General features: G+C 43.9%; 1 protein-coding gene across 1 annotated transcript in view; it reads right to left on the bottom strand.

The window, feature by feature from the left end:
• Positions 1 to 22,659, bottom strand: part of LOC147419064 (proteasome subunit beta type-3) — a 37,053-nt gene extending 14,394 nt beyond the window's left edge. Inside the window, exons 1-3 of the mRNA XM_086506044.1 lie at positions 22,509 to 22,659; positions 22,255 to 22,436; positions 22,069 to 22,176 (exon numbers count right to left, since the gene is read on the bottom strand). Of these exons, the coding sequence (XP_086362170.1) occupies positions 22,069 to 22,176; positions 22,255 to 22,436; positions 22,509 to 22,514 (296 nt within the window). The 5' untranslated portion in view covers positions 22,515 to 22,659. The remainder of the gene's footprint in view (positions 1 to 22,068; positions 22,177 to 22,254; positions 22,437 to 22,508) is intronic.
• Between the last annotated feature and the right edge of the window lie 4,638 nt (positions 22,660 to 27,297).

The raw sequence follows: 27,297 nt of genomic DNA, 5'->3' as shown, positions 1-27,297 counted from the left end.
TCACATCATCTTCATGCAAATCATCATGCTTGTGAGAAATCACATCGTGATCATCATGCAAATCATTATGCTTGTCATTGTCATCCAAATCATCATGCTTGTCATTGTCATCCAAATCATCATGCTTACATTATCAAGCAATTCATCATGCTTATCATCATGCAAATCCTGTGTGTCATGCTTTGGAGAAGAAGAGACTGAGAGAGTCTCGTTTTCCCGAATCTCTTGCATCTGTGCCTGCACTTGAGAAAAGAGTCGCAACATCTCTTGCATTCTTGCTTTGTTCTCACGATCAAATCTTGCTTCTCTTTCCTCGCGCTCACGCGCTATGGCTATCGTTCTGTCTTCGTATTTACGCTCAATTTCTGCTTTTCTTGCCTCACGTTCTCGACGTGGCTACCAACAACAGAAACCCTAATTTCTGCCAGAAACCCTAATTCCTGCAAACCCTAATTCCTGCCAAAAACCCTAATCAGCAGAAACCCTAACCCTAATTTCTGGCTGAAACCCTAAAATTGGCGGCTGCAAATGCCACGTGGCCAGAGTACACATTTCCGGAAAACGCGGAGCTGAAAAGCAGTCCTATGGGCGACGCAATTTGGCCAAGAGAGAGAAGAATTGACTGCTTAATTTTTACTCTCTTGAGAGAGAGGGAGGGAAATTTTGCTTTTATTTTTAAAAGCTTTCGGGGCTCTGCTTTTGGGCATCCCTTGTAAACAAATAAATAAGTGGTTTAGGGCTCACTCTGCAGAGCATCTGGACGCAGAGTCTACGAGTGAAACCCTAACCGCTCTCTTATACTTTGACATTGATTTAATACAAAAAGAAATACCGACAGGGGCGCCAGTCTTTGGGGCCAATATCTCTAGGCATGGAACTCCGCCGCGCGAGTGCAAATCTATGAATTGTTTTGAAGTGGTTATTTGGTGCTATGGTGATTGATTCTTAACTTGGAGTGTCCAACTCTGTTACAGTGGTATCAGAGCAGGGCCGATTTCTCTTCTACGGAAATACGATCCCCCAAATTTTTTTTTCCGCGGCACCTATGCCTTTACGCAAGGATCAGTCCACTCCCTCTGCATCTGGAGATGCGGGCAAGGATCACAACGAAGATTCCGACAAACAGTATGGCCCGCCTCGGCCTACTCAGGCGGAGCGATGAGAGATGGAGCGCCGTCAATTGATCGGCGATGCAACAAAGATGATGCTCAATTTTGCGAAGGACCCAAAATTTGCAAAATATATGAGCGAGACTTCTTTTCAGGAAGTGCACGAGCAGTGGCAGAAAACCACTACACCACCCCCGAAACCTGCTCTCAAGAAACCTTCTCCTCACAAGAAATATTCAGAGAAGGAATTAAAAGCGGTGGTTGATGCACGGATTGCTCAGCTTTTTGACGCGCAAAGGAAAGCCAAAAAGCACGGCAAAAATCAAAAGAAAAGCACTGACTTCCCGGGTTATTTGGGTCATCAGTCGACATTTGACAAAGCAAAGAAACAGAAGAAGCGTGTTCACTTTGAAGGAGTACCCAGTTCTTCTTCTTCTTCTTCTGACAGTTCTTCTATCTCTTCAGATTCGAGTGAATAGGACAGAAAAGGCAAAAAGCGAAGCAAAAAACAACGCTTCGGAAAGGGCAAGAAAAAGGCAACGAAGGCTAAATCTCGCCCAGAGACTAACAGTTCTACTGAGGACTCGTCTACAGACTGTTCAGACTCCGATGACGGAAACTTTTATGCGACAAGAAGAATTTTTATAAAGCCAACCAGTATGACTTTCTCGAAGATAAAAGCAAGAAAGTCCGAGAGTTTAAGGAAGGTCGACACTCCATCAAATTTGATACTTTTTCAGGATACTCGAATGCTTCGAAGGCTTTGTCTTTAATATAGCAGTTTGACATTGCTTTCATGGGATGACGCTATTCAAAACACTCCAAGATTCGGAGAGCTGCCTCTTCCTTTAAGGGGAATGCTCGCACTTGGTGGTCCGCGCTTCTTTTAAACAAGACTACGCCAGTTAAATGGCGAAATTTAAGAAGCTTTTTATTTCTTCTTGGTTGACGCAAGAGTATGAACGAGATATACGAGCTCCTTGGAACCATCTTCGGATGACCAAGAAAGATACAATAAATGCTTACTGTGAGAGATTCTGAAGCTCTTTTCTACCCGCCTCTTCATTCAAGAAGATCTCGTTCAAAGAACAGATTGAGCGGTTCACCTTGGGTCTACCTAGACAGATCCAAGATCACTGTTTGGAGCAGAAGTCAGCTTCTATTCAAGAATTGATGAGTCATGCGAAGCGGGGCTTTGCCATTCACTCTGGCAGTCTGACCTACCCCACAGATGAGGCCATGACACAACGAGCCGAACAGACTTCTAGGATGAGAGTAGAAAGAAAAAGAGCAACCCAGAGAAAAAGAATGCACGACCAAAGCTTACTCCTCAAGAGCGAGCTCGATTCATAAGGAGGGGAAGTGCTTTGGATGCGGGGAACATGGACAAATCTCCGCGAAGTGCCCTAAAAAGGCACAGAAAGAACAGAATGATAAGGACGACGACAGGCCTGAGAGTTCGAGAGCAGCTGAGGAACGTGGACGAAAAGGCAAGATGAAAACAGGACTGGTTCCAGATTGTGTGGGTACCGATCCCAACACCATGGACGAGAGTACAGAACTTTGCCGAGCTTGGGGCACAGTGAAAGATCAAGAAGCCCTAATCTTCTTTGATGGAGGAGCCAAGGCCAACTTCATTTCACCGGAATTGGCGGTGCGGCTCGCGATCACTCCCGATCGGATGGGACCACTTACGGAGGCAGTTCTAGCGGCACCGGGCATGGACGTAGCCATTACACTTGTCATTGGCAAACTTCGGTTGCATTGTCAGGGGTATTTGGGGCATGAGGACTTCTTCATAATGCCTTTGGAGGGTTGTGATGTTCCCTTAGCGATTCCCTGGTACCACAAGAACAACGCCGTGGTCGATTATCGAGCGAGGAAAGCGACTTTGACTACAGAAAAGGGCGGAACAATTGTACTTGATATTAAACTGAAGAGCGAGCCTGTCCCTATTGTATCGGCTTCTGCCATTTCAAAATTAATAAAATCCGGTCTGTTTGTTTATTCGATCTTTATGAAAGAATTGAGCGATAAGGATAGGACAAATATGTCTAAACTTGATAAAGAACGCCAAGATTTTCTCCACTCTCATGCCGATTGCTTCGCAGAGGGCCTACCAGGCGAGTTACAACATGCTCGTTCTGAAGATCATACCATTCAACTGATACCTGGAAGCACACCACCGAACCGGCCACCTTACCGTGTGAGCCGAGCACAGAATGAAGAGATTATGAACCAGCAGAAAGACCTCTTGGAAAAGGGTCTTGTCCAGCCTAGTGCTTCACCGTATTGCTCTCCCGTGTTGTTGGTTTTGAAGAAAGACGGATCTTGGAGAATGTGCATCGATTATCGAGCTCTCAACAAAATCACCATGAAGAACAGATTTTCGATTCCTAGGATCGATGATATACTCAACAGTTTACAGGGATCCTCATGCTTTAGCAGGATTGACCTGAAGAGTGGATATCCTCAGATCCGAATCGGGCCGAGAGACGTCTACAAGACAGCCTTTCGGATTACTTTTGGGTTATTTGAGTTTTTGGTGATGCTTTTCGGCTTAACCAATGCTCCTGCGACATTTAACCGGATGATGGACAGGATTTTTCGAGAGTACAGGCTATTTGTTGGCACTTTCTTTGACGACATCATTGTTTTCTCAAAGAATGAGGCAGAACACAGAGATCATCTGCTTCAAGTCTTTCAGGCATTACGAGATCACAAGTTAGTGATTAATGCAAAGAAAAGTGAATTTTTCTACCAGAGATACACTTTCTGGGACACATTGTCTCAGCAGCACGAGTGCAAATGGATCCGACCAAGATAGAGACTATACGTGATTGGCCCAATTTAAAGAATGTGCATGAAGTTAGAAGCTTCTTGGGACTGTGTTCGTACTACAGGCGGTTCATACGAAAGTTTGCAGAGGTTGCTTCTCCTTTGCATATCTTGACACACAAAGGAGTCCCTTTCTCGTGGCGATCCACAGAGGTGACTACCTTTCAGACATTGAAAGAGAAACTGACTACGGGACCAGTTTTGACTTTGCAGGACTTGCAGAAGTCATTTGAAGTATATTGTGATGCTTGTGGTCGTAGTCTGGGTGCGGTCTTAATGCAAGAAGGCAATGTCATTGCTTACGAGAGCCGATTGTTCTCAAGGCCGGAGATGACAGCACAGATTTATGAGAAAGAGATTTTAGCGGTTATCCATGCTCTTACTCAGTGGCGGCATTACTTACTCGGAGCGGATTTTACTGTCTTTACAGACCATCAGAGTTTGCGCTACTTCTTGTCACAGAAGCAGCTTTCGGAAAAGCAGATGCGGTGGGGCGAACATCTCACAGTTTCACTTCCAGATTGTCCATGTGCAGGGATAGAAGAATGTGGTGGCAGCTGCTTTGTCTCGGAAGCCGTTGGTTCTGGCTATTTCCGCAATACATCATAGGAGCTTCATGAATATGGTCGATCAGTATGCCACGGATACAGATTTTGCAGATATTTTCACACGGATACAGGATGGGGAGACAGTAGCAGGATACTCCATTCAGGAAGGCTACTTGATGAGAAAAACCATGTTATGCGTTACACAACCGTTGAGGGAAAGGGTTATGACGGAATGCCACTGTTCACATTTTACGGGTCACCGCGGCAATGCTACCACCATGAAAGGGGTAGACAAATATGGCCGAGACTCAAAAAGGATGCGGAAGAGTTTGTGCGCAGTTGCTTAATATGCCAGAAGGTCAAGTTTGACAGGCATAAGGCACAAGGATTGTTACAGCCTTTACCCATACCCACCCGCCCCTAGGAAAGTATTGCAATGGATTTCATTTTTGATCTCCCGAGAACACAGAGTGGTCACGATGGTATCTAGACTGTTATTCTCACAAACGGGAGCGCATAACAATATAAATACATTCGGATAAATAGACTTTATCAGTTATTACTGAAGCCAAACGATATAGAGAGAAATAGATAGAGAGAGAGATAGAGAGTGAGAAGATCGACACAGTACTGGGGACCAGAAGATGGGCTGGTCCCCCCCCGTAATAGTATCTTTATTACTGAGGAGAAGTCTATACAAGCACTTGAACCAAACGTATTACCACGTTCGTTCTAGAATAAGACTTGACAGTTCCCGGAAGCCTCGACTTCCGATTCTTGGGGAAAAACCCTATTCCAAGGAACTTCCGTTCCTTATTCCAAATCCTTGAGAACCAAGGTTCTCGCCTCTGGATCTCACCTTCCAGACTCAGGGTATGACATCCCTGCAACTCTCTTTTCCAACTCTGTTTCCAGAGTCCTCTTCCCGCAGAACAACTCTGCTTTCCCAGACACGAAGTCCTTACTTGGGAATTCCAACTTTCGGATTACAACTTGAGAGACTACCTCTCTACGATCCGTGGATCTACTTCCCAAACTCGGGTATGAAACCCTTGGGCTGATCTGGCTCTAGTTCCTTTGAGCGCTTTTCTCCTGGAGAGGCTCATGCCTTCCTCTGCTCCTACTCCCTCACTAAGAGGAAGTACACCTGCAAACAAATACTTAGAGACCATAACATGAAAATCGTTACCTTCAAAGTCTTGACGCTCCAAACGCAACTCGGTTCTCGAAAAGCAATTCCCTGGAAGAGATCTCTACATAGAAAATCCTCTCTTCCAATCCTACACACAAAAGAGGTGTGTTCTCGGGTTCCTTCTCATAAATCAGCCCCGTCTATGACGTTTATGGGCTGAAAACAAAGAAAAACAGCAACTTGTCGCGATGGAAACACGCTCCGTAGGCACTTCTTCGCGAGGGAACTCGCACGTTGGGTCTTGGCAACATCTGGTACACTTGGGACAGTCATGGGCATCACCGGCAAACATCTTCTTTGTGGGTGAACTCTGCAGCGGCATCTCCTTCTTGCAAAAACTGATCCTCCTTCTCTGAGTGAGGGCATGTGATACTTTTATAGCTCCTAGCCACGGGCACGAATAGCTGCTCGCGTAGAGATCGCAACCGCTTTTTTTTTCTTTTTTTTCATCTTTTTTTTTCGATGTTCTGTCAAAAAAAGAGAGAGAAAACGCTGGCTGATCTGTTGCCTTATTTATCAGATGGCTGTCCACTAATTAGTGGGCGACCGACGTATTTTAAAAATAGTCTAAACCTGCCCAAAAACTCAATAAAACCTTGTAACTTAAAAACAATACTTTCACAGCACTTCCTAAGCGTCCCTGGATGCAATCACATGCACAGTTGCAATGCAGACATAGACTTCCCCGCGGGAAAGCATCTGCTTTCCCGAAAAGCAATCCCGCTTTCTCAGAAAGCATCTATTTTTCCTCAAAGTTTCCTCTGAACCCATCTTCATTCAAGTGCTTGCTTTTTCCTTGTGCACAATTCTAACACAATTCGGAATTTCCTCTCGACTATGGATATTCCCTTTCTGATGCACCCGTCACCCACCTTGTGACGCATCACGAATACCCATCACCTAGTCCTTTCTTTGGGTCGTCAGTCTACTTTTGAATTGGTAAGAAAGCAGAAAAAGCATGTTCGATTTGAACGATACCCAGTTCTGCTTCTTCTTCTTCTTCTTCTTCTGACAGTTCTTCTAGCTCATTTGACTCGAGCGAAGAAGACAGAAAAGGCAAAAAGCGAAGCAAAAAGCAAAGCTTCAGAAAGGACAAGAAAAAGGCAAAGAAGCCTAAATCTCGCTCCGTGGTTGACAATTCTAAAGAGGACTCCTCTTCAGATAGTTCGAACTCTGATGACAGCAGCTTTTACACAAAGAAGAAGAATTTTTATAAAGCCAACCAGTATGACTTTCTGGAAGACAAAAGCAAGAAAGTCTGAGAGTTTAAGGAAGGTGGATAGTCAATAAAATTTGACACGTTTTCTGATTATAGAGATGCTTTGAAAGCTTTGTCTTTTATACAGCAGTTTGACATAGCTTTTTGAGGAGGCCGTTACTCAGAGCACTCCAAGATTCGGAGGGCTGCCTCTTACTTTAAGGGAAATGCTCGAACTTGGTAGTCCACGCTTCTATTAAACAAGACAACGCCAGTTAAATGGCTGAAATTCAAAAGGCTTTCTATTTCTTCTTGGCTGACTCCAGAGTATGAACGCGACATACGAACTGCTTGGAACCATCTTCAGATGACCAAGAAGGATACAGTGACGCTTAAAAAACAAATTGAGCGGTTTACCTTGGGACTTCCTACGGAGATCCGAGATCACCACTTAAGAGCAAAAGTCAGATTGCATTCAGAAACTGATGAGCCGTGTGAAATGGGGTTTTGCCATTCATTCTGGCAGTTTGACCTACCCCACAGACATGATCATGACGCAAAGGGCCGAACAGACTTTGAAAAATGGAAGTAGAAAGAGGAAGAGCAACCCAAAAAAGAAAGAAAAGGATGCACGACCCAAACTCACTCCTCAAGAGAGGGCTCTCTACATCAAGGAGGGGTAGTGCTATGGATGCGGGGAAACTAGGCAAAGTGCCCTAAAAAGGCACAGAAAGAACAGAACCACAAGGACGATGAGAGGCCTGAGAGTTCAAGAGCAACTGAGGAACGTGGAAGAAAAGGTAAGATGAAAACAGGACTGGTTCCAGATTGCGTGGGTATTGATCCCAGCACGATGAACAAGAGTACAGAACTTTGTCGAGCTTGGGGCAAAGTAAAAGACCAAGAAGCCCTCATCTTCTTTGATGGAGGAGCCAAGGCCAACTTCATTTCCACTTGAATTGGCGACGAGGCTCGAGATCACACCCGATTGGATGGGACCACTTGCAGAGGCAGTTCTAGCGACACCCAGCAAGGACATAGCCATTACACCTGTCATTGGCAAACTTCGGTTGCATTATCAGGGGTATTTGGGGCATGAGGACTTCTACGTAATGCCTTTGGAAGCTTGTCATGTCCTCTTGGGAATTCCTTGGTACCACAAGAACAACGCCATGGTTGACTATCGGGCGAGGGAAGAGACATTGACTACAGAGAAGGGCAGAATCATTGTACTCGATGTGAAACTTAAGGACAAGTTTGTCCCTATTGTATCGGCTTTCGCCATTTCAAAATTAATGAGTCCAGCCTATTTGTTTACTTAATCTTTTTGAAAGAGTTGAGTGATGAGGATAGGACAAATATGTCTGAACTTGATAAAGAACGCCAAGATTTTCTCCACACTCATGCCGATCGCTTCTCAGAGGGCTTGCCAGACGAGTTACCACCCGCTCATCGTGAAGATCATACCATTGATTTGATACCAGGAAGCACACCACCGAACCGGCCACCTTATCGTGTGAGCCGAGCCCAGAACGAAGAAATTATGAACCAAGTGAAAGACCTCTTGGAAAAGGGCCTTGTCCAGCCTAGTACTTCATCGTACTGCTCTCCAATGTTGTTGGTTTTGAAGAAAGACGGATCTTGGAGAATCTGCATCGATTATAGAGCTCTCAACAAAATCACCATCAAGAACAGATTTTCGATTCTTAGAATCAATGATATACTTGACTGACTTCAGGGATCCTCGTGCTTTAGCAGGATCGACTTGAAAAGTGGATATCATCAGATCCGAATCGCACCAAGAGATGTCTACAAGACAGCCTTTCGAACGACTTTTGGATTATTTGAGTTTTTGGTGATGCCTTTTGGCCTAACCAATGCTCCTGCGACATTTAACCGGCTAATGGACAGGATTTTTCGAGAGTACAGACTATTTGTTGGCACTTTCTTTGACGATATCATTGTTTTCTCCAAGGACGAGGCAGAACATAGAGAACATTTGCTTCAAGTCTTTCACGCATTACGAGATCACAAGTTGGTGATTAATGCGAAGAAAAGTGAATTTTTCCTGCCAGAGATACACTTTTTGGACACATTGTCTCAACAGCGAGAGTGCATATGGATCTGGCCGAGATAGAGACTATCCGTGATTGGCCCGATTTGAAGAATGTCCATGAAGTTGAAAGCTTCTTGGGCTTATGTTCTTACTACCGGCGGTTCATCAGAAACTTTGCAGAGGTTGTTTACCCCTTTGCATTTGCCGACATACAATGTAAGGTGCAACGGAATGAATGTTGTATTTTCTCAAGATTAGTGATCTTTATTGCTCAAGGTTCCTTTTAGTTCTTAGGGAAAGAGAGAGCTTTCCGTCTTATGGAGAGTGCTATGATCACGAGCAAAGTGAGTGGATATTGTGCGTGCAAGTGAATGAGACTGAGAGAAGGAGAGAGAAGAGATACGACACCCGAGAGGTTGTAAAACCCTCCTCCGAAGGCCCCACTCTCGTCGGCGAGAGTGGTCTACTTTGATTGCACAAAGGTGTATAATGCGTATGCAATGGACTGATACAATGGGACTATGCCGATGACGACGACGACTTGATGGCTGTAATCTGAGACCTTCTAATCGCTGAATTTCGGGACTGTTTCGGTGGCTGAAAATGACTGTTTTCTTTCTGTGCTCATGGCTGAAAATGGTGGATCTTGCTAGGGGTCTTGCTGATGGTAAAAACGCTGAAGTTCTATATCCTTTAGGCTGCGTTTTTATGCTGATTTGCACCTGCTGAAAACGCTGCACTTGTAGATCTATTCCTTGCTGAAAAACGCTACAAACTGCTGAGGTTTTGCTGGCTTTTCTAGCGTTAGCGTTTGCTGAAAAAAACGCTGAGATTGGCTGATGTCTTGCTGCGTTTTTGAGGCTGAAAAGCTGAGACCAAAACGCTATGGCTGCTGAGGATTGCAATCCCAAAAACGTTGGTTCTTGGGGCTGCCTGAAGGGGGAACAAGCGCCAGGGAGGGAACTTGTAGGCGATGGATCCGCTGTGAAGGATAAATGCCAGGCTGGGGTGTAGATGCAAAAACGCCAGGGATGGTTGAAGATGCAAAAACGCTGGATGGTCTGAGAGGGTACTGCTGAGAAGTTGCTTGTTGAGCGGGAAGCTCCTGCTGCCTCTTCTGCCAGAAAGTGCTAACTTGGGTTTGTTTATATATTAACTTAGCAAAATTGCCCTACCTACTTTTGTTGGAAAGTCACTTAAAAATAATAAGTGAAAATACCAATAAATAGGAAAATAGGCTAAATGCACTGGAAAATTCCCCTGACTGATGCTAATGGATTCTGATGAGAATTTCGATGATCATGCTGTGTGCAACCGGAGGATATGCATCTATGCTAAGTGATTGGGCATGCACGGTCTACGAATAGACTCACAAAAGTGTCAGATCACTGCTAATCTAAACTGACTGAACCCTATTGTGGTGTAGCTTGTCTACGAACACATAGGGTTGGGATGTGTCACGTGACATCCCCTCCTTTTCAAAGTGAGGTACTGGTACCGAACTGTATGGCGTCGAGGGAGATCGCCAATAGCATCCAGAATCCTGGAAGGGACTCTTCGCCGGCCCACTCTGATGTGTGGGTCGTGCGGTACTTGAACTTCATAAAGGTCTGCAATGCTTGCTTCTTTGGGCCGCGCCGAAAGCGACACAAAGTCTTCTGAATCTCCTTCCTTGCTTCAACTTTGTCTAGAGTCCTGCTTCTTTCGTCTTCAAGAATCTCCATGGCTGAAAATTCCTGAACCCATCACAAAACCATGAACATACCCATTCCATGTAAAGTAAAGGAAAAAAATCTTGTCTTCTCTAAAGACTGTGTATGCAATGTAGATGAACAAATAGATGGAGTGACAACCCGTTCATCAAACACATGCAAACAATGAGATCAAATCTTTGTTGTTTGATCAAGATCAATCAACTGTGGCAAATCACAATGGAAATGCCCATGCTTGGTGCTCATACTATCATGTGCTCGTTCAGAAACTGTGTCATGCAAAGGAAGAGACATGGAATGCGACTTCCTTACATACAAACTTTTCAGCTTTTCATGAACAATCTGCATACATTCGTGCTCATCCATGAGAGAAACGTGCTCAACATACAGTATGTCATGCCTAGAAAAAGGGATCACATAACGATGCTGACTAAAATACAGGAAACCTTCACGAATGAAACACTCGAACAATGCGTGCGTATTAATCATGCGAACACATAACACTTCCTGTGACGGTTCCTTGGACCAAGGCTCGAGAGTCAAGATCGCTTCTTCGGGATCTATCGAATCTTCTTGTGGGGGTTCTTTGGACCTCGACTCGAAAGCCAAGATCGGTTTTGCGTGATTGATCAACTCTACAATGAGGTTAGCTTCGCTAGGAAAAGCATCCACTAGCACATCATCCTTGTGAACAATCACATCATCTTAATGCAATTCATCATGCTTGTCTTTTTCATCCAAATCATCATGCAAATCATTAGCATTCAAATCATCATGCTTCTCATAATCATGCAAGTTCTGTGTGTCATGCTGTGGAGAAAAAGAGATTGAGAGAATCTCCTTATCCCGAATCCTTTCAACCTTGTCCTGCATAGTAGCAATGAGAGATGGAGAAGGAGCAATGTCCTCTCCATGAAAGACAATAGGAGAATCACTGTCGGCATTAATAGTTATAGTGTTAGCCTTAAATTTCATGAGAGCGTCATTATCATGAAATCATCGAATACCCAAAATCATATCACATCCTGAGAGAGGAGAAACAACAAATCTTCTAGTGAAGGCAGTCTGTTGAATTGCAAACAACACATCAAGGCATTCCTCGGTGATGAGAGCGTCCATACCAGGACGAAAGCCAGAGACCTCGATAGGAGATCTCGGACTAACTTCGAGGCGGGCTCTCTCAACAAGAGAGGAACTGATCACATCATGCATACTACCCAAGTCAAACAATATAACAAAACGGTGCCCCGACGTACAACCATAACATTTAATGAGAGAATCATCAATGGGAGGGTCCTGAGAAACTTTGGGCACAATCGTGTTATCATTCATTGCATTGACAGATGTAGTGGGTGTTGTGGGTTCTTTAGATTCACTCGATTCAAGCTTAGGACATGTTCGTTTTATGTGACCCTTAATGTGACAATGAAACAACGACCTTCCTTAGAATACGTGCTTTGTTCTTCCGAAGTGATGTATCCTCCTACAATTCCTTGTGCTACCTTTTCATCTGGAGTAAGCTTAGGTTTAGCAATTGTGATAGCCTTACCCTTAGATTCATTGGAAGAATTCTTTGTTGAGATACTGTTGGAAGATTGGTTAGAAGAGTTATCATTCTTACCGTTCTAAGGAGTCTGCGAGGTACTTGTGGAAGTCTTGTTCTCCTTAGGCTTTCCCTTGTTGTGCTTCATCTCCTGTGCGAGAGCAATCGCTACCACCTTGTTGAGATCGATTGGATCGAGTACCTCGACGTCGTACTTGATATACTCGTCCAATCCAAAGAGAAAAGCCTCTTTGCGCTCTTCATCCGACATGCGTAATTGCGTACCTGGCTGCAAAACACGATTAGAAAAAGACATAACTGGCATACCATTTTGCTTGAGAGCGCACCAATCGTCCTTCAATCGTGCAAGGTACTGAGGTGGCATAAACCGTGCCTTGAGCTTGTCTTGGAAATCAGCCCAACTAAAAGAGAGGGGCGTGAAATCGTCGGCTGCCTCTAGGTGCGTGGCTAGCTGTGCCTCTTGCCTTGCGTGGAACCAATTAATGGCATCACCGGCAAGGTACATAGCTGCCATCAAAACTTTGCTATTGCTTGTCTTCTTAGTTGTCGCAAAATAAGCATTAAATTGATGCAACCAAGAATGAATAACTGTAGCATCCATCTTACCGTCATGCTTACTAAAAATCAACTTTTCTGTAACTGGATGGTTGGAATCCGCATCATGGCTTGCGCCACTTGACGAACTTCCACGATCTTTGGGTGGTTCGGTCTTCGAGGCTAGGACTTGGGCAAGCAATTCTTGAGTGTGTAGCTCTCGTCGAGCTTCACGCTCGACCTCCAAGGCCAATCTATGAGCGGCACGATCGGCCTCCAATGATGCGTTTCGTGCTGCCGCTTCTTTCTTCCTTAGTTCTTTTCTTTCTTTTCTTGCGTCGCGCTCGCGTTCTAAAGCAAGGCGCTTGTCTTCCTGTCTATCCATCATGGTCATCATCTGCTTCATCATTGCCTCCATAGGTTCTGGTGGCGTAGATGGCGAAGGGGGAGGGTTGAAGAAACCATCTCCGGGTGGGACGAGTCTTCGTCGCCTCTCTCATGCTCATCACCTGCATGCGAAGTATCCATTCCGCTTCGGGTGACGACCATGCACTATGATCTTGCTCGCGAGGAACTTGGGTTCTTGAGGATCTTGAGGTTCTTGAGGTCCTTGCTTCGTGAGAATCTTGGGTTCTTGAGGTTCTTGAGATTCTTGAGTCTTGAGGGTCTTGAGTTCTTGGGGTTCTTGAGGTTTTCTTTCGCTTGCAAATCGCGTTGGAGAAGGATCTTCTCTTCACCCGAGTTCTACTCTTTTCTGTGGGCGCACCCCTTGGCGGCCTTGTGCTCACACCAAGGTTGCTTTTTCCCACCTCACGTCGATTGGCCAGCCACTAAGTGCACGGTCCGCTCTCAATGAGTGAAAAGAGACACAAGGGGAGGCTGGACAAGCCCTTCTTTCTTGGGATTCCTGTCACTCTTCAACAAAACACGATTAGGAATCGCCACGCCCAAGTAATTTTGGGTTCGTGCGACCGCAACAAGCAAAAAAATTTCTTGTGGTTCTCGTGGTTCTCGTGGTTCTTGTGGTTCTTTCCTTGAGTAATGCAGAACACTTCCAAAGCTCTGATACCAATGTAAGGTGCATGAGAATGAATGTTGTATTTTCTCAAGATTAGTGATCTTTATTGCTCAAGGTTCCTTTTAGTTCTTAGGGAAAGAGAGAGCTTTCCGTCTTATGGAGAGTGCTATGATCACGAACAACGTGAGTGGATATTGTGCGTGCAAGTGAATGAGACTGAGAGGAGAGAGAAGAGATACGACACCCGAGAGGTTGTAAAACCCTCCTCCGAAGGCCCCACTCTCATCGGCGAGAGTGGTCTACTTTGATTGCACAAAGGTGTATAATGCGTATGCAATGGACTGATGCAATGGGACTATGCCGATGACGACGACGGCGATGACGACGACGACTTGATGGCTGAAATCTGAGACCTTCTAATCGCTGAATTTCGGGACTGTTTCGATGGCTGAAAATGACTGTTTTCTTTCTGTGCTTATGGCTGAAAATGGTGGATCTTCGGGGGGTCTTGCTGATGGTAAAAACGCTGAAGTTCTGTATCCTTTAGGCTGCGTTTTTATGCTGATTTGCACCTGCTGAAAACGCTGCACTTGTAGATCTATTCCTTGCTGAAAAACGCTACAAACTGCTGAGGTTTTGCTTGTTTGCAGAAAAAAACGCTGAGATTGGCTGATGTCTTGCTGCGTTTTTGAGGCTGAAAAGCTGAGACCAAAACGCTATGGCTGCTGAGGATTGCAACCCCAAAAACGCTGGCTCTTGGGGCTGCCTCAAGGGGGAACAAGTGCCAGGGAGGGAACTTGTAGGCGATGGATCTACTGTGAAGGATAAACACCAGGCTGGGGTGTAGATGCAAAAACGCCAGGGATGGTTGAAGATGCAAAAACGCTGGATGGTCTGAGGGGGTACTGCTGAGAAGTTGCTTGTTGAGCGGGAAGCTCCTGCTGCCTCTTCTGCCAGAAAGTGCTAACTTGGGTTTGCTTATATATTAACTTAGCAAAATTGCCCTACCTACTTTTGTTGGAAAGTCACTTAAAAATAATAAGTGAAAATACCAATAAATAGGAAAATAGGCTAAATGCACTGGAAAATTCCCCTAACTGATGCTAATGGATTCTGATGGGAATTCCGATGATCATGCTGTGTGCAACCGGAGGATATGCATCTATGCTAAGTGACTGGGCATGCACGGTCTACGAATAGACTCACAAAAGTGCCAGATCACTGCTAATCTAAACTGACTGAACCCTGCTGTGGTGTAGCTTGTCCACGGACACATAGGGTTGGGATGTGTCACGTGACATACAAAGGAGTCCTTTTTCTCGTGGAGATCCACAAAGGTGACTGCCTTTCAGACATTGAAAGAGAAATTGACTACGGGACCAGTTTTGACTTTGCCGGACTTGCAAAAGTCATTTGAAGTATATTGTGATACTTGTGGTCGTAGTCTGGGAAGGCCATGTCATTGCTTACGAGAGTCGATTGTTCTCAAGGCAGGAATTGACAGGACACATTTATGAGTAAGAGCTTTTGGCGGTTATCCATGCTCTTACTCAGTGGCGCATTACCTACTCGGAGCGGATTTTACTGTCTTTACAGACCATCAGAGTTTACGATACTACTTGTCACAGATGCAGCTATCGAAAAAGCAGATGCGGCAAACAAACAAATTGTCGTAGTTTCACTTCCAGATTGTCCATGTGCAAGGACAGAAGAATTTGGTGGCAGATGCTTTGTCTCGGAAGCCATTGGTTCTGGCTATTTCCACGATACATCATAGGAGCTTTGAGGATATGGTCGATCAATATGTCACAGATACAGATTTTGCAGACATTTTCACACGGATACGGGATGGGGAGACAGTAGCGGGATATTCCATTCGGGATAGCTACTTGATGAGGAAAACCATGTTTTGCGTTACACAGCCGTTGAGGGAAAAGGTTGCGATCGAATGCCACTGTCCACCTTTCACGGGTCACCGCGGCATTGCTACCACCTTGAAATGGGTAGAGATACTTCTTTTGGCCGAGACTCAAGAAGGATGTGGACGAGTTTGTGCGCAGTTGCTTGGTATGCCAAAAGGTCAAGTTTGACAGGTATAAAGCACACGGATTGTTACAGCCTTTGCCCATACCCACCCGTCCCTGGGAAAGTATTGCAATGGATTTCATTTTTTATCTCCCAAGAACACAGAGTGGTCACGATGGTATCTGGACTGTTATTCACAGATTTAGCAAGCAGGCTCATTTCATTTCAGTGAAGAAAACAGTCAAGCCGGATCACTTAGCGAGACTGTTTGTGGCCCAAATCTTTAGATTACATGGCATGCCCGAGACGATTGTCTCCGACAGGGACCCTTGATTTACGAGTTTGTTTTGGAAGGCAATTTGGAAGAACATTGGCACGCAGTTGCAGTTCTTGTCATCTTTCCACCTGTAGACTGACGGGCAATCTGAGATTGCCAATTCAGTGGTTTTAGATTTATTGAAGTCTTATATCTCGGATCAGAAGACTCAATGGGAAAAGTACCTACCTTTGGTGGAATTTTCCTACAACAACACGATACACTCTTCAACGGGGAAGGCGCCATTTGAGATTATTGAAGGTGTTGTGAAGGTTCCACCCTTCCTAAGCACGAAAGATAAGATTTTTGAAGCCGATCAGTACACGCGCGACTTGGACACGGCTTTTGCCAAGGTCTGCGAGGCTTTGCAGAAATCTCAGGAAAGACAGAAAAAGGCAGCAGATCGTCATTGTCACAAGACGGGCACCACGTGCCAATAGAAAAGAACAGACTGAACAGACTTTTAGCCCTTCAATAACAACTGAACTGAGAAGAGAGAGAGACGACACGCGACACGGAGTGGCGGAATTCCACCCCAGAGAGAATTGGCCCCAAACCTTGGCGCCCCTTTCGGTATTCTTTATATTGCATGAACATTGTACAAGCCAGTACTCTAGATTCTGCACCTTCTCCGGGAAGCATGCCAGAGAATGAGCCCTAACCTCATATTTAAAGGCCCTAGGCCCCAAAAGCAGTTTGCAATAAAAGACCTTCAAACTTAAAAGCATCTGGTCCAAAAGCAAAGCCAAAAAGCTATCAATGCAATTTACGAAAATCCGTAAAGCCTGCCACGTCATCAGCCAACGCAAAACGCAGAAATCCGTACATCGTGCCACATCATCATGCTAGTGCAATTTTCGAAAATCTGCCACGTCATCAGTTTGTGTATGTGTGTGTAGGTCCTGCTTTATTTTAATCCTTTGGCACTTGGGGCCCCATCGAATGGGGTCCCCATAAGTTGTTAGGACTTCTTCTGTTACTTGTTCTTCTTAGGATTTAGGCCCCTCGGCCGATATCTGCAAGTTGGCTCCCTTCTTCGGGGCTTTGACACGTCAGCAGTTTGTTACATTTCCCCTTCTTGAAAGAGAGTAATCGTCCGCGATTACAGCATATCTGCAAAACAACTCAAGTTAGCTCAAAAAATTTCCGAGGGTCATTCCGAGGGACAATCAGTTTGCTCTTTTTGTTAAGGAGTTAGCTTCTCCTTTCTGCTCTTTTGATCAAGGAGTTAACTTCTCCTTTCATCCAAATCCGAACTCTTGATATTCGGGCGTAGTAAAATTAGCAATCACACCCAGACCGCACTGATCTTCCATGGGTGTCTTGATACACTAAAATTACATACCCAGGCAATCTCATCCAATTAGGAATACTCAGTAGTTGGCACATCACAATGCAACACAAATGCTTACATATGCATGTTACAAGACACAACAAACAACGCCGCTGAGCACTCCCGAGACAAACGGTTTGCGATATGAAGCTACTCAACGACTACCTCGTCACTCCCCCCGCAAATAACCTAAAAAGGTCCGGGCCATGAGCTCAGAGGACTGTACAACCAAACGCTCCCCAAACCGCAGTCTGGGGGCTTGGAGGGTCAAGCATACAACCAAACGCTCCCCAAGCATCGGACTGCGTCATCCAGAGGTTTTCAAACATACAACGAAACGCTCCCCAGGCATCGGCCTACGTCGTTCCGAGGTTCAAACAATACCAAAATAGTATTTCTCACTTCTCCACCCGGGAGTAAAATCACCAATCAATGAAACCAGTATTAAAAGCAGAGTCAAACATTTCAAATCGGCACCAAAACAAGTACCATCCATTTCAAACAAATTTCAAACAGGATCACCAAACAAGTTCTCGAACAGATTCTCAGACAAAATTCAAACTTAAAAAGCAATCTCGACATTAGTCGAGCTCGAAAAGTCGACTGACTTTCCATCCTAGAACCTGCACCAAAAATTAGGGTTAGGTTCATTTCGTAAGGTCATAGCCGAGCACAGGATGGTCCATCAGGTCTTGGACAGACAGTGTTTCTTTGGCGATGATGGTAGTCCCAAGATAGCAATCGCATCGAACCTCCAAGGTTATCAACTCAAGAAGAGACATCTATTGAGAGATGTCGAGAAATTTCAAGATATAATCTGCTAGGGTTTCCATGGGAAGCATTTTAAGATACCCCACTCTGCCAGAAGTTGCACTCCGAAGGAAGATGTTAGAAACCATATTACTTCAGGCAAATTTTTTTGCTTGAAAGCTTGCCAAGTCCTTGGAAGTGTGTGGCTTGGTAGCTATAGAGATCAATATCTCCATGGCACTATGACTCGAAACAAATCTTGGATCCTTCTCTTGCAAGTGATCTTAATGGCTATGCCCTGTAAGACATGAGAGGTGAAGACGAGAGCACGCCCGATGCGCGATGAAGTAAGGGTGGGAGTGGCTAGTAAGTCCGGGTTGGAGGGCGAAGATACCTCAAATAAAAATCCCAATAGCTCTGTCTGCTCTTTTGTAGGACCGAATATGCTTTTAGAAAAGCACACGCTTGATGCTCTGATACCACTATCATAAGACGGGCACCACGTGCCAATAGAAAAGAACAAACTCAACAGACTTTTAGCACTTCAATAACAACTGAACTGAGAGAGAGAGAGAGAGAGAGAGAGACGACACGCGACACGGAGTGGCGGAATTCCACCCCAAAGAGTATTGGCCCCAAACCTTGGCGCCCCTTTCAGTACTTCTTTATATTGCATCAACGTTGTACAAGCTGGTACTCCAAACTCTGCACCTTCTCCAAGAAGCATGCCAGAGAATGAGCCCTAACCTCATATTTAAAGGCCCTAGGCCCCAAAAGCAGTTTACAGTAAAAAGCCTTCAAACTTAAAAGCATCTGGTCCAAAAGCAAAGCCAAAAAGCTGTTAGCACAATTTACGAAAATCAGTACAGCCTGCCACATCATTAGCCAACGCAATACACGAAAATCTGTACAGCCTACCACGTCATCATGTCAGTGCAATTTTCGAAAATCTGCCACGTCATCAATTTGTGTATGTGTGTATAGGTCCTGCTTTATTTTAATCCTGTCACTTGGGGGGGGGGGCATCGGATGGGGTCCCCATAAGTTGGTAGGACTTCTTTTGTTACTCGTTCTTCTTAGGGTTTAGGCCCCTCGGCCAACATCTGCAGGTTGGCTCCCTTCTTCAGGGCTTTGACACGTCAGCAGTTTGTTACAGTCATCGTCGCGATTTGAAATTGAAGGAGAATGATTGGGTGCTCTTACGTTTTGAGAAGGCACGCCTAAGAAAGAAAAAGGGAAAGGAGAGGCTTTTTCCGAAGCTTAGTATGCGATACTACGGACCTTTCCAGATCTCCGAAAAGATCAATGATATCTTCTTCCGACTGAAACTGCCTGACACTTAAACGATTCACAATGTTTTTCATGTGAGTCTCTTGAAGCCTTTTGAAGGCGATGTGCCCGATGATGAGCAACCCGAAATGGACGAAAACAAGCAAATACTCGTTCCAGAATAAAAATTAGCACATAAAGAAAGAAGGTAAAGCGAAATGATGGTTCTTGGTTAAATTCAAGACCTACTCTGCATTGGATGCGAAGTGAATGGAGGAGGAGGACCTGGCAGATACTCCTCGGAATGTGAAACATTACCTTGAAGCGTTTGGTTTAGCATAGTCTTCCAAATGGAACCCTGAATCCAACTTGGCCAGATATCTGGTGCAGTGGGTATGCACAAGAGGAGAGTTACTCCACTCCTTTGTCAACAGATGCCTTGATTTTTGATACTAGAGTCATTGATGTCTCTTTGAGCTTCAGGGATACTGAGAGCTGACAGTATGACTTTATGAACTGGAATTCCCGAACATGATACTGACTTGTTTAAGTGCAGGAAATGATAGACGAAATGACTGTAGCATTTTGGTCTGAATGATCTCGATAGACATGGTTGCAATAGGGATTAGTCAATTGGGCATCTATGAGGTCCTGAGTGGATCTAGATGCGATTGCTAATTGCATTGCCGATAAATCATGGTCTGAAATCTGAATGAATGTTGAATGTGATTTGTCATGTGATGCCCTGTGATATCAAGTGATGTCGTGTGATGTGACTGTCGATTGCTAGATGTGCTAGATGTGTGTTCCTAGTGCGTCGGTACTAACAGTCAGTGTCTGCTAAGACAGTTTATGACTTCTATTTGTTTTGCAGGCGTAATCGAGGGCGATTACAATGCTTTCAAGAGGGGGGTATGTCACAAATTGGTGACGTGGCAGCCGGTACACTCATATACACACATGCTCCGTGAGGAGAACCCCTAGAAATGCAGGCAATGACGTGGCAGGCTCCGTACGGACAGGCCCCGCAAAATGAGGCGCAGAATCCGGAAAGTGCATACTGCTGACGTGGCATCTCGTAAATCGCAACGGATTTTACGACAAGCAGTTTTTGCTTTTGTTACGTATTTTGGGGGGGGGGGGGGGGGGGGGGGGGAGAGAGAGAGAGAGAGAGAGAGAGAGAGAGAGAGCTCTTTTGCTTTTGCTTTATTTGGCAAGGCTTTTGATTTTCAGCTTTTGGGGCTCTGCTTTAGGCATCCCTTGTAAACTCTTTAAATAAGTGGGCAGGCCTCCCACTCTGCACAGCATCTAGACGCAGAGTTTGAGAGTGAGAGCCTCCCACTCGCTTGTACTTTGCAACAGATTAATACAAAAAGAAATATCGAAAGGGGAGGCAGTCTTTGGGGCCAACATCTCTAGGCACAAAACTCCGCCAAGCCAGCGTCGAATCAATCGTGAACTGTGAAATGTTTTGAAGTGATTTATTGTGGTGTCGCGGTAGATTCTCAACTTGGAGTGTCCAAGACTGTTACACCACAGACCTAACATGCCAATTTCACGATGCCACCTACTAACAATCTCTGTTCCCGCATCGTGCACCTGCCACAAGCCACTGCATGCTACTAGGGGCCATTGCTAATGCTTGCTACCCCTCTACCACACCGTTGTGCGGACTCTGCCACTCTTACTCTTTCCTCTAACTGTGTTCACACGCGAGCCTAGGCCCCTAGGCCCTAAAACTTCCATGTCATATCTAAGTTAACCATCCAAGAACACAAAAACACTTGCAAGAGAGAAAGAGAGAGAGAGAGAGAGAGAGAGAGAGAGAGAGAGGAGGGGAGATTGATAACCAAAAAATACTAAGATGAATGAGTTACAACAAAGGGCAAAGGTTTACTCAATTGCTCTCCAAGCGAGCTTGCTCAGTCCACCTTAGTAAAACATGCCAAATACTTACATCTTTAGAAAATAATTGTCAAAGTAATGGGCTTTAAAATGAATATTCACATAAAATGCATAACTTTAACATCCTTTCTACAAAGTGACGTTGTCTCTTGCATCTCCTCACTAGCTATCAGCCTATCCATCCTTCTCTAGATCTATAACCATCTCAAGTGAAAAAATAGTTGGTAAGAAGATAATGAGGTGTTTAATATCAATGTGTTAAAAAGTTCTTTTGTTCTTATTACATCAGCACATCAAAAAGCCTACTGTAACCTTTTTCTCGGATACATCTGGCTGATGTTAAAAAGAAACGACACAATACCCTTACAATGACATATGGTGAACCATAACATCACATTGACACCTAGCCAAATGAGTGAATGTCAAGTCCATCTTTTTGAAAGCTAAGACTGGCCATGACCTACTACATGCTCAAGTCTCTAATCACCACAAACTGAAGAGCCATGCATTCACCATGAGAGGTAAAGACAGCAAGCTCTGCTTGCCTCTGGTCAAAAACTGTACAAGCTCAAAGGATCACAACAAATGCCAGATGGTGTCAAAACAATTTTAAAACCTGATCCACACAACTCAAAAAACTTTTGAGATGTATGGATGGGAAGATGCAAAGCACTTACATTTGGTGAGCAAAGAAAGCCTACCTTTTCTCATACAATATGGACGAGACCAGATTGGCAAAGGTCTCTGGTTTCATGTTTCTTTCCTCTTTAAGATTATAGAGCTTGTGCCGAAACTGCAAACGCTGGTGCCTATTCACAAGACAGTTTTTTTAAAGCCATGATATAGTGAATCTCACTCTCACTCCCCGAATCAACAGTAGAGCTTACAAAGTTTGCACATCAGTGATAAGACCAGATAGACCAATGTAAAGCTTGTCATGGATTCTGAAAACCCGTTGGAAATCGGTGGCTACTGTCTGAAGTTGGACTCCCAAACGCCGATCACATGCAATGGCGAAGCAGTTCTTGCCCACCATAGCGACAACTGCGCTCCCATTGTACTCAAAAATCTAGAGAACAACAAATCGATCAACGTGTGTATGTTGGTGCTGTGGGCGCGTGTGCGGAAGCAGGGGTCTCACCGACATCTCGTCGAAGCGGGTGTGCCGTAAATCCTCGCCGACAGCTTGAAGTGCTCTACAAGTAATACAACTCGCCTTCTGCAAACTACAAGAGTATGGATTCAAAGCCGAAGAAGAAAATAAGAAAGGAAATGTAAGTACTGTGTTCTGTTTTTTTGGACCTTTTTATGCTAGCTAAAATTCCAAAGTCCACTGGCTTTCAAGAGAGAAAGGAGTAGGTTTCTTCAGCCCGTGTAAAACGGGTTGCTTTTTTTTCTATGACATGCCACGATGAGAAGCAAGATTCTCTGTGTCTCTCTCTTCCGAAGCGGAGTGCTACTACGGACGTCTTGTTTTCATGGAGGGAGAAAACCTATTGGTTGGTTGTAGAAAACTTGAAGGTTTCTTGAATGGTAGTGCCACACATGTTGAAGAAGGAGATTGAAAAGGCAAAGATATGCAAAGTGATAGCAGCAAGCTACCACGATTACTCATGAAGTAAAAGCAAGAGGGGCCTACCCACAACCTCTCTTCAATTCCGCTTTGGCCAAAAAGGTCGTTCTTCCAACCTTTTTGTTAACTTTGCTCTTTCCTCCACACAGTAGGCCAAACTACTTTTACCCTTTGAGCTGACTCTATTTAGTAAAACCTTGCCAACGATCAGAGTCTTGTTTGGAACCAAAGTGAGCAGCAAAGTCCTTCGTCTACTCAGCATTAAGACCTCCCTCCATGAGCTCTAGCTTTGGGTCCTACCCCGTCGGCGCTCTTGTTTGCATCCCTCATCAAGAAGCATGAAGAAGACTACGAAACACGGGCTATCATTGGCTAACTGCTTTGGAGCTCGTCCTCTCATTGAAGCCATCAAGGCATGGCAAAGGTCAAATTGGATACACACACACATGAAATACACATGCACACACATACACACATTCATATCAACACCAATGACACCTAAGTTCTATGATGTTACTGCTTTTTTTATTTTCGTGACGGTTGTAGGTAACATCTATGGAGCTTGCAACACCTTTCTCTATTTAGCCCTCATTTGCACGTATATGCTAAGTCATATCACTCCTATGAGGAGTTTTAAAGAGTGTAATGGTTTCTATGAGATGCATTCTCTGTGCATAGTAATTCTCTGTGATTTTTTTATCGAAGTGCCTAAGCAACCTACGCACACAAACGCTTGTACATTTTGATGATTGTAAAATGCGTTGAAGATTTCATATGAGGAGGACTTGTTTTTGCAATAGTTTTGACTAAATCGTTTACGAATGGATCACGATATGTGTTATATGTTGAGCGTTGCATCACTTTTTCCATTTTTTCTAATAGACAAAACTGAAACATCCTTAAGCAACAAATAGGATGGAACATCTCACTATATGATCATGAATGAAAATACAATAGTCATAAATGTCAAACTATGAATTGGAACAAGGATGGGTACTTGAATCAAAAGATATAAAACGAGATGTCAACGATCCTAGTGATCGTAGAGCTGGTTCTAATGGGCTGTCGCCCTCTAAGTTGGATGATTGGGAACTATGTCTATTTTAATCATCCTCAATGTGAGTTGGCCACCCCATCTCTTGTGTTGTTGTGCCCGTTGCATGCTCCACATCCCACCTCTTGCCTTCATCCTCCTCCTCCTCCTTGGCCACAAGCTCTAGATTAGTCTCTCCACGAGTCTCTTGCAGAATCAACAAATGCAATTAGATCAGTTAACAATTTAGTAGATAGTTTAGAGTTCAATTTCACAAACAAAAATATCAAAAAGTGTTGAAACATACTAGCAAAAGAGCACGCCAAAGGTAGTGGTGAAACATACTCACAAAAAGGCACACTAGATGTAGCGTCATGTGAAGGACTTTGTAGCTCTAGTGGCGCCATCTTGGTCTTAGCTGAAGTGGGAGTTTGAACGTAGTCTTTGGTATGTTTCAAATAGATCCAAAGTTAGATTGTTTTTCATTTTGATCATGCCAATCCTAAACTATAGAGACATGCAAGATTATACTTACAAAAGCAATAATGGAGTCATGCCTCTGCATGTGGCCGTGTGAGATGTATCGTCACTCACCAACCTCACTTGTACCACCTCCTATTTTGGTTTTATTTTATAAAAAAAGCATGAATGGTCCACTAGACATGCATACAAACTTGAGTTTCATATGAGTTCAAAACTTGATCATTAACTCGGTAAAGCCACAAGAAATGTACCATATGCTATAGCCATGACACCCATAGATGCATCTCTCATTGAAAGTGTCTTCGGGACTCTCCAAGGACATTAGGAGGTCTCTTGCTCTTCGGATAAGAGGCAGGCCTCCTATCTATTTTTACTTTTTTTAAAAACAATATAGCATTTTAGTTTTATATCTCACTCAAGCGCACCACCAATTTATTTGAATTGAATATATATATATAGTGTTTTAGTAATATATCTCACTTAAGCCCACCATTGCTCTATTTAAATTGGAAATTTATACTCTTCAATTTTTATATGAACAAATTTGGATTCATTTTGTACATGGTCACCTCCTTATTACAGGCATGGGCATGTTCCTAAGATGGGACATGGAGAAGAGCCATTTGTAGCTTAAAGGAGTGACAACTTATTAGAATTCAAGTCATTATATGGAAAAGCAAGTGCCAGATTGGTGCCATATATGTAGAGGGCCACAAAAAAATGATGTGATGATAGTGTTAAGAGATAGAGAAGGAGAGAGCTTGAGCTCTTGCAACCACATACGAGCCACATACACACATGCAGATGGAGGTTCAACCTTCTTCTTCTTCTTCTTCTTACTAATACAAGATAAGAAGTCTCAAATGATTCTAGGCTACGATGACATCCTCTTCGTACTCTTCTCTAAGCCAAGCAAAAGTGAAGATGTTCTATCAAAGAGCAATGACCATATAATGGAGCTTAAAAGACCTTAGGATTAGCTTGAGTAAAGACCTTCAAAGGTTATTGTTAAAAGTCCTTAGACCTAGGACCTTAAGCAAGTTGGGGCTGACCTTGAAGTGGGAACCTTGCCCAAGCTTGAGGTGCTTGTCGTGCTTGTCAATGAAAAGCTCAGTTTCCGCGTATATTATTTTTGTCAAAGAGTTCATAATGACGATAATGTTTTACCAAAACGAAGTGGTAGGAATGAAGAAGAATTAGAGTTGTTTAATTTTCTAAATAGATTCCATGATGTTTTTATCGATGACATCCCTATGGAGTTACCTCCAAAACAAGGGGATGATGACCATAGAATAGAGCTTCTACCTGGGAGCTCACCGCCTAATAAGCCTCCTTATAGAGTTTCTCAAGCTCAACAAGAGGAGATTATGAGGCAAGTTCATGAACTAGTAGATAAGGGGATGGTGAGGCCTAGTTCCTCTCCCTTTTTCACCAGTCCTACTAGTGCAAAAGAAAGACAACACATATTGTATGTGTGTCGACTATAGAGCACTAAAGCGGATCACTATCAAAAATAGATGTCCTGTACCACGGGTAGAAGATCTATTTGATAAGCTACAAGGGTCTACCTACTTCAATAGGATTGACCTTAAAAGTGGCTATCTCTCTTGAGGAGCATAAGCAACATCTCCAGGTAATCTTTCAAGCTTTGAGGGAGAATAAACTTTTCGTTAACCAAAAGAAGAGTGAATTTTTCCTAAAAGAGATTCAATACTTAGGTGACATTATCTCTCAAGATGGTATCCGTATATATCCATCAAAGTTAGAGGTAATAAAAGGATGGTCTAACCCAAGGAATCTAGACATGCTACAAAGGTTTATTAGTATGTGTGCATACTATAGATGCTTCATAGAGAATTCTCTCAAATAACAGGACCATTACATAATTTAACAAAAAAGAACGTTAAGTATGCATGGACTACTAAAGAGAAAAATGCTTTTGATAAGCTTAAAGAAAAGCTTACCTCCCAACTAGTGCTTACACTACTGGACCTCTCAAAGCCATTTGAGGTCCAATGTGATGCTTGTGGAGATTGCCTTGGAGTAGTCTTGCTCCAAGAAGGGCATGCCATAGCATATGAAAGTCAAAGACTCAATACGATGAACGAGTGTTGGGCATATACGAAAAAGAGCTACTAGCTATTCTACATGACCTAGACACATGGAAGCACTATCTTTTAAGGACTCCATTCATCTTACAAATAGACCACCAAAGTCTCACGTACTTCATGACGCAAATCAAGCTTTCTAAAACAAACAAATGAGGTGGGAAAATTTCCTTTCTGGATTCAATTTTCATATTGCTCATATTGCTGGTAAGCATAATCAAGTAGCCGATGCACTATCACGATGACCAAGCACAAATGCGGTGTCTATAGAAACTCACAATGATCTATCTTCTATGATAGATGAGTATGCTACTGACCTTGATTTTAAGGACATAATGTCAGCCCTTGCCTTAGGGAAGAAAGAAGAACCATTCACCTTGCAGGATGGTTATCTTCTCCATGGCAACATGCTATGTGTTACTCACTCCCTTCGTGAGAAAGTGATGTATGAATCCCATGCTCCTCCCTATGCGGGACATAGAGGGATTCAACCTACTCTTTGAGGAGTAGACACGTATTTTTATTGGCCCACCATGAAAGTGGACATATAAGGGTATGTTTCAAAATGTGTGGTATGGCAAAAGACAAAGTATGATAGAGGGAAGCAACCTCGATTACTCCAGTCATTGTCCATCCCTAATTCGCCATGGGAGAGTATATCCATGGATTTTATCTTTGGATTACCCAAATCTATCCATGGGAATACAAGAATATGGACAATAGTCAACAGGTT

The sequence above is a fragment of the Adiantum capillus-veneris genome, chromosome 29 (genome assembly GCF_014529385.1).
Source record: "Adiantum capillus-veneris isolate H3 chromosome 29, ASM1452938v2, whole genome shotgun sequence".
NCBI lineage: Eukaryota > Viridiplantae > Streptophyta > Polypodiopsida > Polypodiales > Pteridaceae > Adiantum > Adiantum capillus-veneris.
Note: the sequence above shows the minus strand (reverse complement) of the source record. Positions and strands in the feature narration are given on the sequence as shown.